Source organism: Acanthisitta chloris, unplaced genomic scaffold, assembly GCF_000695815.1.
Source record: "Acanthisitta chloris isolate BGI_N310 unplaced genomic scaffold, ASM69581v1 scaffold1964, whole genome shotgun sequence".
NCBI classification, from domain to species: domain Eukaryota; kingdom Metazoa; phylum Chordata; class Aves; order Passeriformes; family Acanthisittidae; genus Acanthisitta; species Acanthisitta chloris.
Window position 1 is genome coordinate 16,812 of NW_008668573.1, and position 12,325 is coordinate 29,136.

Below are 12,325 nucleotides of genomic sequence, written 5' to 3' on the forward strand. Positions count from 1 at the left end.
CGTCCTCTCCAATTCTGCTGTACAAATAAAATTAAGCCATTTGTCATGTTGGTAGAGCTCACAGGAATGTCCTTGTCATCTCAGAGTGAGTTCTCTAAAGAGTTTGCCTGTTCCTAACATAATTTAGTCACCAATCCTTTAAAACCCAGTAAATTGCGGAGTGCAGTTATTCATCGTGTTTGTGAATGGGCAACTTGCTTTTGTTCTCCCAGCAGGTGTGTAGGTGGGAGAAACAAGATAAGCTGCAGTAAGTCTTACTGGTTCACTTAAAATTAAAATCAAATAAATAAAAAAAAAATCCCATAACCCGAGAGGGTTTGCTGCCTGAGGTTATCATGTTCAACGTTTAGTTACTTCATTTGGAAAAAAACAGCAGGAGTCTTGCTGAAATGATGCTTACGTCCTCTCCAATTCTGCTGTACAAATAAAATTAAGCCATTTGTCATGTTGGTAGAGCTCACAGGAATGTCCTTGTCATCTCAGAGTGAGTTCTCTAAAGAGTTTGCCTGTTCCTAACATAATTTAGTCACCAATCCTTTAAAACCCAGTAAATTGCGGAGTGCAGTTATTCATCGTGTTTGTGAATGGGCAACTTGCTTTTGTTCTCCCAGCAGGTGTGTAGGTGGGAGAAACAAGATAAGCTGCAGTAAGTCTTACTGGTTCACTTAAAATTAAAATCAAATAAATAAAAAAAAAATCCCATAACCAGAGAGGGTTTGCTGCATGTGGTTATCATGTTCAACGTGTAGTTACGTCATTTGGAAATTATCTTCTGTTGCAATCCACTTCTGAGGACAGGCAACCAGATTTGTTGTTAAAGGGATCCCTTGGGGTGGATGAAAGCAAAATGATGCTAAATAACCAATATAACTGAATTTTATTAGAACTGCTTTGAAACCATAACTAGTAAAAAACCATAATGGATTGGAAAAGGGGTGTATAGCTGTTCTGGGATGCATGATCACCCTGAGAGGGAAACCGGAAAGAGAAAAATGGAGAATTGGGAGAAGAAATAGAGAGATATCACCATCTATGGCTCCAGAAATGTGTGGGTGATCATGGTTCATGGTTGTGATACACAGTCCTGGTCTGCCAGAGGTGGGGGCCTGAGTATGTGTCAAAAATTGGGGTTTTATAACACCATTCCTTTGCACTAAGAAGGGAAATTAGGATATCACTAGATGAACTACATGGAGAAAATTTTATATGCAGTTGCCTGGGATCATGAATCTGTTGTGGCAGTGCTAAGGCCTGTTGTGAAGGCCTGAGCCAGAGTTTACCTACGCGTGAGCTCTCATGAATACTATAGTCGCAGGCAGCTCAAAATTCGCATGCAAGGCACATGATCACAAACCTGATTGGTGTGTTAATTGTGGATTAGCCAACTACAAAGTAAAATAAAGAACGTGGACACAGAGTAAAAGATGATAGGCTTGTATCACCCGGAACATGGACTCTGGCCAGGTCCATTGTGTGACCGATACAGGGAAATGAAACCAGATATGACAGCACATAGCATCATATAAAGAATAATAGTTTTGTTTGTTAAAGGTACAAAAGCTGGACCCCAGTCGCAGTAATTTTGAGACCTCACCTAGGGGTGGACACACTGTATAGGATTTCTCAGTTGCCAGGAGAGATTGTCCAAATCCTTGCTGCAACCAGGGCTCCCCAGCAACTGTGGATCTGGATGATGGTAAAGTATTAAGAAAATTGGTGATGCATCTTTCTTAATCACTATAGTTAATTCTTTGTAATAATGATCAGGTCTGTTGCCTTGCTTATTCACCTTGTTTAATATTTTGCTGCCTTTTCTGCCGATGAATAAATACATTTTATTATTAGGTGTATTACCTTGCTTAGGCTGCTTTGACAAATACAGTAAGCTTAATTCCTTTTGACCCAGTGTTCATGTATTTTGTACTGACCCCATCCACCCAGCAGAACAGAATCCAATCATGAAACAGAAGTTAAGTGTTTTGAGAACTTTCCATTTTTAGCACTTTTCTTTTTACCTTATTTTTTCTGTTACTTATTTTCCTGGGACATACACCCATGCCTGTCAGAAATCAGTTCATCTCTTGCAGGTACCTCAATGTGGTAACTGTTCAAACCAATTAAAAATTATTGATTACCTCTGCAAATCCTTGAGCTCAGATCATTGCTTGATCATGTCAGGGTACTTAACTAAGTGTAGAGTGGAATAATAATTTTTTTAAAAGTTTAGTTTGCTTATTTAATCAGGAAGTTCATCATGCCTCCAATTTTGTTCTAGTCTGTTCTCATGGTAAGTCACTTCAGTTAGAGTTACCCCCATTTCTCTGAAGGCTCTTTCTTCTATGCATATTATCATTCTATACTGAATGGAGAGTCTCTGACTTATGAGCATTGTGCCTGGACTTTTTTCTCCACGTTATTAAAATTCACCAAAAGACATGCAATCAAATTGGAGCCAAAATGGTAGAGTCTTATAACACATGAGAGAACAATAATAGTGATAGGTGCTTTGGGAGCTTATAAGACATTAAACTGTACCAGTGATTTATTTCTGTCTCTGTGTCTCAGCAAACTTCTACTGGGCATCTAACTATGCAGCTTTATTATTACCATTGTCCTATTTTATCAGTTCACACAGCTTCAGGATAGGCAGGGAGTAGGGAAATAATGCTCCTACAGAAGGGTTTGAAAAAAGAACTTAAGAAACTGATGCCAGCAATTACTTCAAAAGTAGTAATCCAAGTGCCGTGCAGACAGAATAGTTCTTTGATGACAGTGGCATGACTGAAAACACAGTGTCAAGGGCAAAATCAGACACTGAGCCTTGAGTCACCATCAGGTTTTGCCACCACTGAGAAGTTCATTTCCAAGCCAGAAGAGGTTTGCAACACTTAGACATAAAAAGAGAAGTGAATTCTCCTTGAAATTAGCCATAGTAGTCTTTACCAATTATTATCTGCTGCTTTTTAATATTTCCCTGTTTTGCCATGACTCTAATATAAATGTTGAAGTAAGTTGTAGCTAGTATTACTATGTACATCTTCTCTCAGCAGCTTTCAATAGTTATAAATCATCAAATGTGCTTTGAAACGTGGTTTTTTACTGAGCTTCTCTCAGTAAACTGAAACAACTCACCCTTTGTTTGTACATTTTCATTGGATGGAATGAATTCCAAATATTCCAAAATACCAAAAAATTATATACAGATAAACTTATTCTATGTTTCTTTAGAGATTGAGCAATCCCCAGAATTAAATTCTGGAAGTTATTTCCTCACTATCTGCAGAAATATTTTTATTAGTGGAACAAATCTGGACATAGTTAGCTTTGTTTAACAAATCAAATTATACAAAAGCCAAAGGAGATGCATATTATCATGTGTTTCTGCTTTTCAGTCATTCATATAAAAAAATATTTTTATAGGAAAATTTCTGTAATTTTTGTTTGCATAAAGTTGCAGAGTTAGCAATGTTAGTTTGATAAATATCTTTTGTAATCTATGAAGTAAAATAAAAGAGTATTTATAGTAGGATTGATTTTTAAAATACTCAGCCTTGATTTGGTATGTACAAAGAATTTGTACATATTTCCATGTACTTGTATTTTATATTTTTGAGAACATTTGCTCATATTTTGCACTTCCTTTGAGCTGGTGTTGTCAGTTTAATTTTTTCATAGTTTTATAGTTGTTGGTTCTCAGCCTTACTAAAGCAAAGCTATCTCCTTTGAGGTCACCACCTCATAGGAGATATTACAGGCATTTTAGGACCCAGGATCTTTTGTCTATCTAGCTTTAAAGAGAATTGTGACATTTCTATTACTGCAGGCTTTCTGCTTCATACGATTTGTTGAGCCAACTGAGAGGCTAGTCCTTCATAACAGCACTGAAGGTTTGGAAGGTGGGAGAATGATATGACTGGTGTACCTGTCACTGTGGAAATCTGTCAGTCGTGACAGTTTTCACTAACTTCGAGTGCAATGATGTAATGACATGGTGATGTAAATGTCAACTTTGTAACAACATCCCTCTGGAGAATCTGAGTGGGTGGAAGAAAATTTTTTTCACTTCAATCTGAGCTGTCCCAGCTTTTTCACTTGGTGCAAATGTGGCACAGAATAAGTGGGAATGAAAGAGGCTGTTCAATATGGACACTGTTTTGCAAATTGAAAATGTCATTTTTCTATGGAGGGGCTTGAAAGGATTTCTATTTCTATTCTGTTCTCTTATTTTAAAAAATAAACTAGTAATGTTTTAATGAATAAAAAAGAAATTCAGTTTTGTTGTAGAATTGATCAGATAATTTGGTAACATAGAGAACAGTTAGCAGTGCTTGCATGTATTATCCATAGTAATGAAATACATTCTTTAATAGGTTTTATACATCTTGCACTGCTAAAATAGACTGTTTACATAAAAGGATAACTACTGAAATATGGAAAATACATTCAATAACACGGTGCTTAGAACTTGCCAAGAAGAACATGTACTAATTCCTATCCACCTCCATTGTTACCTTAAGAGCAGCTCTCTCCATAGCAACTGAAAACTTTTCAAGGCGGCAATAAACTAATCCTCTCCAGCTTCCAGAGCACCATCAAGGAATTTTAAAAACATTGGACTTCCAGCAGCTAAATACTTCTGAGGATTCAGAAGGCCACAAAGCTAGATACACAAGCATTCTTTTTCCCTTCAGAAGGTAAGAAAATAATGTTTTGAAATAAATGCTTGTAACAGCCTCGTAACAGTGATACATATTCCTAACTGCTAACAGTAAAATATATCTAAACACCAAAAGATTTCCTAACATCTAAAACCATACTAACCTTTATCTGAGTGAATGCCCATTTGAATCCAGCAGCTCTTTTTTCATTCTAAATGCTTTGTTAACAGTTTCCTTTAAAATAAGACACACGTGTCATATTGTAGCTAAAGGAAGCTGAATGCATATCTGGCTGTTTAACAAAAGTGCATTATTATCTGAACATGTATATCACTGCCAGCATCTACTGATCAAGAAAATCCAAACCTCTGTGGAAAACAGAAGTGAAACTCCTTTTTGATTTCTTGTGCTTTGTTATTGAGATAGATTGTTATTAAAGCAGAGGTGGTGGTTTATTAGGAAGGATAATGACAAGACATTTCTAGTAAAAAATGTCTTTTGCACCTAGAGTTATCAAGTTAAACTCATTGCTTATGGTGGGTTTGTCTTGCTTATTCACTGAGTTCTTTGAATGAAATGAAACCTCAGCTTTGTAACTCTTTCGTCTGATCATAAAATGTCACTAATTTTTAAGTACATCCCTTTCATTCTAGGTTTATATAGCTGGAGTTTAGTAATGTTGGTAAAGTGTTTTGAAAATATAACCTTCTCTATATGATTGCTGCATAACATAATACTGCACATTCATTTCCGTATTAGATTAGTAATATTTATTACAACTGCTTTTGCTACTAAAAAGCTGTTTCATAATGGAATGAAAGTGAAAGCTATGGTATTTTCCTATTCTTACTGGAAAGAATTATTAGTGAATGCAGTAATATAACATTGAAATGGAAGCCATACACTTTATTTTAAGAGGAGGGAAGGGCACTTTGAGACAACCTCTTGCTGGTAATTCTACAGAAGTTTTAAGGCCATGGTTGTCTTAGTTTCCTGCTGTTCTGTGCTGTAAAGCCCTTACAGGCTCCCTGTTGTTCAAAAACAGCTTGTCACTGCAAATCAGCTTAGCCGACCAATTAATAAATCCTTTCAAACATATTGCATTCACACTAATTAAACGGGTTTTTTTCCCCCCTTTACCATTCAGATTCCTCAGGTTTCCAGTTTAAGCTGTGAAGTACAAACAGCAATCCAACATTCAGTGCAGATCACACACTGCAGGAAGAGGAGATGTGTTTTCTGACCAAGCATCCAGCTCTTGGGGTGGTATGTTCTGCTTTCATACTCAGCGTGCTCGTTGCTGAAGGACAGCCTGGGGAAGAGCAAGGGCAGGATGGCAGCTCTGCTCCCAGCCAAGGCTTTCTGATGGAGGCTTTACACGTTCTTTCCGCTGACAACACTGAGCTACACACGAACCACTCACGAGAACTGGTCAGAAAGTTACTGGAGAGAATTGAGTGCCCACAACGGATTTATGGCATGCAAGAGGATTGTAATCTGGTTAGTGCTTCAATTAATGAGGGATATCTTTACAGGATCGTCAGTGAGTTCTAACATTACTCGTTAGCAATACTCTCCTGAACACAGAACCTAAACGCGTAAAAGACTTGTTGCAGAAAAAAAAAAAGTCCCTTCTTTAATTGTTACATTTTGAAATATTAATATTTATTGTTTGAGAACATGAAGAGATGTTCCAAACATGACAGGCATTCCTTTAAAATGCCAGCTTCAGTCACATAGCCATAATAATTTTCCCTTAAAAGTTGTCAACTGTTTATTTTCCAACAAAGACTTTTCTACTTTAACCTGACATAAGTATAAAAGCATGAGCTTGAATTTGGGACACAGAGGATTTTCACTGTGGAGAAACATAGGTAAACACTGGGGACCAGTTCTGTGACTTGACTTTTCTCTTTTCTTTTCTTTTCTTTTCTTTTCTTTTCTTTTCTTTTCTTTTCTTTTCTTTTCTTTTCTTTTCTTTTCTTTTCTTTTCTTTTCCTGGATTTTACTGCATAAAAATGAAATGCAGACAGAACAGAATTAGATTTATGTGCCACTTCAGTGAAATATTCAAGATTTAGGAGAGGGTTTTGGTAAGTAGTTCAGGTCAATGAACTGCATAAAAATAAAACCCAGACAGAATTGTCTCAGATTTATGTGCCACTTCAGTGAAATATTCAAGATTTAGGAGAGGGTTTTGGTAAGTAGTTCAGGTCAATGAAAATCATAGGTAGAAAAATGATTCTACAAATCCAAATTGAAACCAGAAATAGTCCAGTGTACAGTTTCACAGAAGGACTGGTTGCCTAGTTGAGTTGAGAATATTTTCATAACTGATTCCTGATGCAGCAAAGAAAGGACAGAAACCGTGATAAGTGAGCAACTTAGCTGAAAGGGACTACAAAATGCTCTGTCAATCTTGGCTTTGATTGCCATTACTATAGCTCTGGCACTATTCAGTGACCTACATACAGCAGAGTGTGACTTTATGCCAGAATTATGAGGAAGCTCATAAAGGTGAGTGCTTTCACAAGGTACTATTGGCAATCAGCCAGGCCAATGAAATGGAGATCTTTTTATCCTGTGCAGTAGACAGCTGCTTCTTTAATTGACCCTTTCCATTAATGCTCCCATTTTTCATATGAGTCCCGTGTGAAATAAATAATGTAGGTGCCTGTTACTCCCTAAATGGCTAATTTTTTGTTATGAAGGAGATTATACACACATGGGCAATGGATATGTACCAGATAAGGACCCAGATCAAAAGCTGAGAATGTATTAAACACGGGTATAGAGTCCTCCTAAACTTCACAAAACAGGGGTCTAGGCTTTTTTGTTTGCAGATTTTGTCTTACTTGATTGCTGCATTTTTTGTTTGTTTGTTTGTTTTCTTGTATTTGTGATGGATTTGTGGAGAGCATGATTACTGTGTCCTTGGCTAGAAGAAATCTAAGTGAAATTTAGCTGGGGCTTACTGTAGTCAGTACTGCTCCTCTGTTCAGGCTTCATCTTGGAAATTTCCTGGCACTTCCAGTTATATTGAGCCCACATGGCCCTGTGCTGAAATCTTTCATGAAGATTTAACAAAATTTAGTAAACCAAGACAGCAAGAACTATGCAAGAAACACTATCCATCGAGAACATCAAAGTCTGATGCCCCACCTTAGCTTAGTATTTTCTTCCCTGTACTTGTCAGGAATATCTAATTGATTTCAGATTCAACTTTCCCTTCTGAATCCAGGATTCCAGTCATACCACATGACTTTGTTTTCATATTTTTTAATTATTATTTTTTAATTATGTCTCTAATGGGCATTTAAAAGCAATGAAGTTTAACACTTTTTTAGACCAGATTTTGGTTTGCTATTATGTACTGGCCTCAAGACTATTTGGGTAGGGGTTGGCAGGTGTTGAGTGGCATCTGACACTTTATCTCCTAAGCATATAAAAGTCATACAATTCTTGCATTCGTAGGGCAATTTTTTTGGAACTTCTGGCCTCTTAAACAAAACAAACTCAGAGTTCAATGCCCAGGTTCTGGGCTTATATTTTTACAGCAAATAAGCTTTTTTAAATCAAGGAAATGAAGCTGGTTATTCCTGTAATATATTAGTAGCAGAAAAAGAAAACAAACACCAAAAGAGTGATGAATCAATTTAGATCCTCTTAATATCCCTTCAAGGGTCACTGTCCACAGGCTACCTATATACTATGTAATAGCTGCATCTTTTACAAGGCACTTGCTTCTTTCCAATTAGCAATTTCCTTTTCAGTCAGCTTCCTTGCAAGAGCAAACAATGGCCTCACTGATTACAAATTATCCTCACTGGGTTTTGAAGTCTTATAGAAATCTTTTAAGATCTTCCACTACATGTAGTATATTTACTGTATTACTATTGAGTGTTCATAAAGCTGGTTCACTAACATGAGGTCTTTGGAACAGAAAACAGAATAGTTATATTCCTCCTAGCCCAAATACTGATTCTCAGAGACATGCATTAGAAAAGGTTAGAATTATAGACTTCGATTGGCATTGTAAGCAGGACACAGTAGATCATACTGTAATTTAGTTTATTTATGAGTATAAATATTTAACTTGGGTATTACCATCCATAGTTTTCTTTTGTTGCTGTTGTTATTTGTTTGGGGGTTTTCCTTTTTTTATTTTTTTTTATTATTTTGAGGATTTCTGTTAGAATTATTCATATTAAAATGTAGCAGCTCTCTCAGTTCCTCCAAAGAACATTGACTTCTGAACAATGTGTGTTTCATTAGACCAGCTTCAGTGTAGGAAAATGAGCTAACATACAAGATGAGCCACACCAAACAACACATCATGCTTGTAGACACAAACACCTATTCTGAAAAACTAGGTTCTCTCTGGATTCATGAATTTACTAGAGTGCAGTGTTGATCCTCCCATGGTAACTTCATGTGTTGTAGTTTCTTGTCAGAAATGTGGTTTGGCTGTTCCACCATAATAGCTGAGATTAGCTGTCATACCCATAACATACTTGGGTCTGATGGAAAAGCAGGTACAAAATGAATGACATTAGTTACAGAATCCCTTAAGAAAGGTACTGTAATCTGGAGTTCAGTTTCTTATTTCACATAGCCTGACATAGAGCTCTATTGGTCTTCTGGTCTAATTTTAAAGACTAAGTCTAGATTGAGCTGGCAAAAAATCTGGAATGTGTCTTTGTATCATGAAAAATTTGGAGATTATGTATACATATATATATATATACATGTAAACAAATCTCTGCTCAGGGTGAGTGTATATTTTCAGTCCCTCTTGAAATGCATTTGAAGGACTAAATAATGTTGAGACCTTGTGCTGTTTCACTGCACTGGACCACATTGTTGCAGTTAGCAGAATTCATTGAGAAAAACATAAAAATAGCTGTGTGATTGCTGGGTCAATTAAGTCTCTCAACAGTGCTTTAAATATGTCATAACTTCTGTTTGCATACACTGAATTAAGTACAGACCATATGTGGTTTTTATCTTCCAATGTAAATGCATATAGACTGCACAGATGAAAATGTGAATAGCCTTAGCCCTTATCTAATACATTTATAACCACTAATATAATCTGTTGAAGACAGCAGAAGACTTTCAGTCTCTATAATCGATTAGTGTTAGTGTTATTTTGTAGTGAGTGTTAAGTCATCAAATAATTAAACCATAGAATAGAATCATAGAATGGTTTGGGTTGGAAGATCATCTAGTTCCAAGCCCCCTGCCATGGACAGGGACATCTTCCTCTAGACTAGGTTGCTCAAAGCCCCATCTCTAGTATACTTGGCTTTTCTTACAAACAAAAGTGGCTCTGGAAAATAAAAACAACCATGGTGTGATCTTGCAGCCATAGAACTGCAATGAATTACCTGCACCCTCCTCTTGCCATTCCCCCAGCCTGCATCTGTGCAGTCTTAAGTTCAATCCCTTAAATATAAAAGTTGAGTAGTCCTGTTCTCCTTCCTAATTGTATTTGCAGATTCCTGATAATGTGTTGCTTGAGTTGAATTTCCATTTATTTTTATTTCTTTCCAGTGCCTTGAACCAGATGCTTTGTTACTAATAGCTGGAGGAGATTTAGAAGACCATCTCAGTGAAGAAGTATTTGAGAGAATTTCTCTTGTTCTCCTCTACTATGTTCTTCATCGTAAAGATGTGTGTTCTTCAGAACTCAGCTTGAATAATAAGGATTATAAATTTTATCTGCAGAGTATGCTTAGTTTAAGACATGATGAAGACTGTTACTATTTTTCACGGAATGAAACTGAAGATATTTTAGCTGCCGTAAGGCAACATTTTAAAACTTCTGAAACCCAGGTAAAGAAAACATAAGCAAAAATAGCTTCATAGCTATATGTTTATAGCAATGGTCAGGGTGAACGTTGGTGTTTTGGTGTATATGCTGTTTAATGCTAGCCTTCTCCTTGAGTTGCTTTTGGCATGTTCTACCTAGCACTTCCACAGGGTCCTCCGAGACATGGTTGGGGAGACACTGCATACTAGGGACCATTCCCATTAGGTAATTTAGATGCAGTTGTCCTGCTTAAGTTAGATGGAAAAGAGCATAGCTGTGTCGAGGCGAGATCTTGCACTTGGCTCCAAGGACAGGAAATAGTTTCTCCTCTCTTGGTATTAGTATAGACATACTGGCAGTGATCATATTTAAATGGTGTAAAGCAGAACAGCTCCAAAGCTGATCTGGCTGTATAGGTGAAATAATGAATCATTTTGCTGTGATGAAATCCTTGCCAGGCTCTGCACTTCCATGTCTAGCCTAAGCAGGATGGAATAAGGAATCTGTCCAGAGATAGGATGGTTTCCTTCAGTTGGAACACATAACTTTTTGACTAATTATCTACCAACAAGGGTATGCCTTGCAGAAAGATTAATACAGATAAGCTTAAATTTAAAGTTAAAAATCAAAAAAGCATATTGAGCCTTTTCAGCTGAGATCATCCTTTCTAAGTCAGGAAGGATGCAGTGAGTTTTCTCACTATTGTTTATTATTCCTTATCTCAAGTAGGATCTGTAAAATAATAGAATAATATTCTAGAGTTCACAATCTAAGAAAAACTGTTTTCTTTTTAATGAGCATTAAAATAGGTTTTTGCCAGATTAGATAACTCCTAAAGTACAGGTTGACCTCCTGTTAGCAGCCTCTTAGTTCATAGTATTAAGATAGATTTAGTTTATTGCTGTGCTTGAATTTGTCCTTTTTAGTTTCATTTGATTTCATTTTACACTATACTGTAGTAGAGTTTTCTGCACAGAGATGTGTGGGAGTCCTGGTTGTGTCCAGACTGCTGAGAGCCTCCAGTTCCTCTTTCTGTTTTCTTTGTGTAATCATTTCCCATCATAAATTATTCATTGACCAGTACTTTTGGTTCTGAGTCTTGGTGAACGTGCCCATTTCCAAGAACTCCAGTGGTATCTGAGCAACTATAAAGATGCATCAGTGAGTATTTGGAATGTCAAGATAGAATAACAACTCATGAAGTGCTTTACTGTAAAGTCTATTTGTTTATGCTGGCAGTATAATCAGTTGTCAAGCCAGTCCAGTAACTGAGACTTCACCACTCACTGGCATGAGGGAAAAGAGGTTTATTTATGAAAGGTACTCAAAGCATAATAGCATAATACTTAGAATCACAACACTTGAATTATGGAAAAGGGCCAATGATGCAGGATAGCAATAGAAGAAAGGCATTTTTAGAGGATCTCTATGTGCTTTGCTTTAACAGAAAATATCTTCTTCTCTGTCATAGCACCTAATATCTTGTTTGAAATGAGAGACTAAATTTTGGGTTGTGGAAATGTTAATGTGTAGTGGATGAACAAGAAAAGAAATGCCAACCTCTTCTCTGCAGTGTTGAAGGCATACAGAGAGATGAGTGCATATAAAATAAACTACTACTGTACTAGCTTATCTAGCTGACTTTTAAATTTAGTTAGTATGAACTAGAAATAAAATAAATTGAATAATTTTTGCCCTTTTTTTTGGTTGTTTCTTTCAAACCCCAACTATCTGCAGTGAAATTAAATAAGAAAGGCAAAAATGGAAGAAAACAGGGCTAAATTTCCAGGTAACTAAGAGAGCTGTATCCTGCTCTCTCACTTCAGACCTGCAGACATCCACACACATGGAT

At 36.6% G+C, this 12,325-nt stretch overlaps 1 protein-coding gene across 1 annotated transcript in view; it reads left to right on the forward strand.

Moving 5' to 3' along the window:
- The first annotated feature begins 4,513 nt into the window (after positions 1-4,513).
- Positions 4,514-12,325, forward strand: part of SLC39A12 (solute carrier family 39 (zinc transporter), member 12) — a 34,950-nt gene continuing 27,138 nt past the window's right edge. Inside the window, exons 1-3 of the mRNA XM_009072934.1 lie at positions 4,514-4,694; positions 5,806-6,158; positions 10,215-10,496. Coding sequence (XP_009071182.1) covers positions 5,889-6,158; positions 10,215-10,496 — 552 coding nt within the window. The 5' untranslated portion in view covers positions 4,514-4,694; positions 5,806-5,888. The remainder of the gene's footprint in view (positions 4,695-5,805; positions 6,159-10,214; positions 10,497-12,325) is intronic.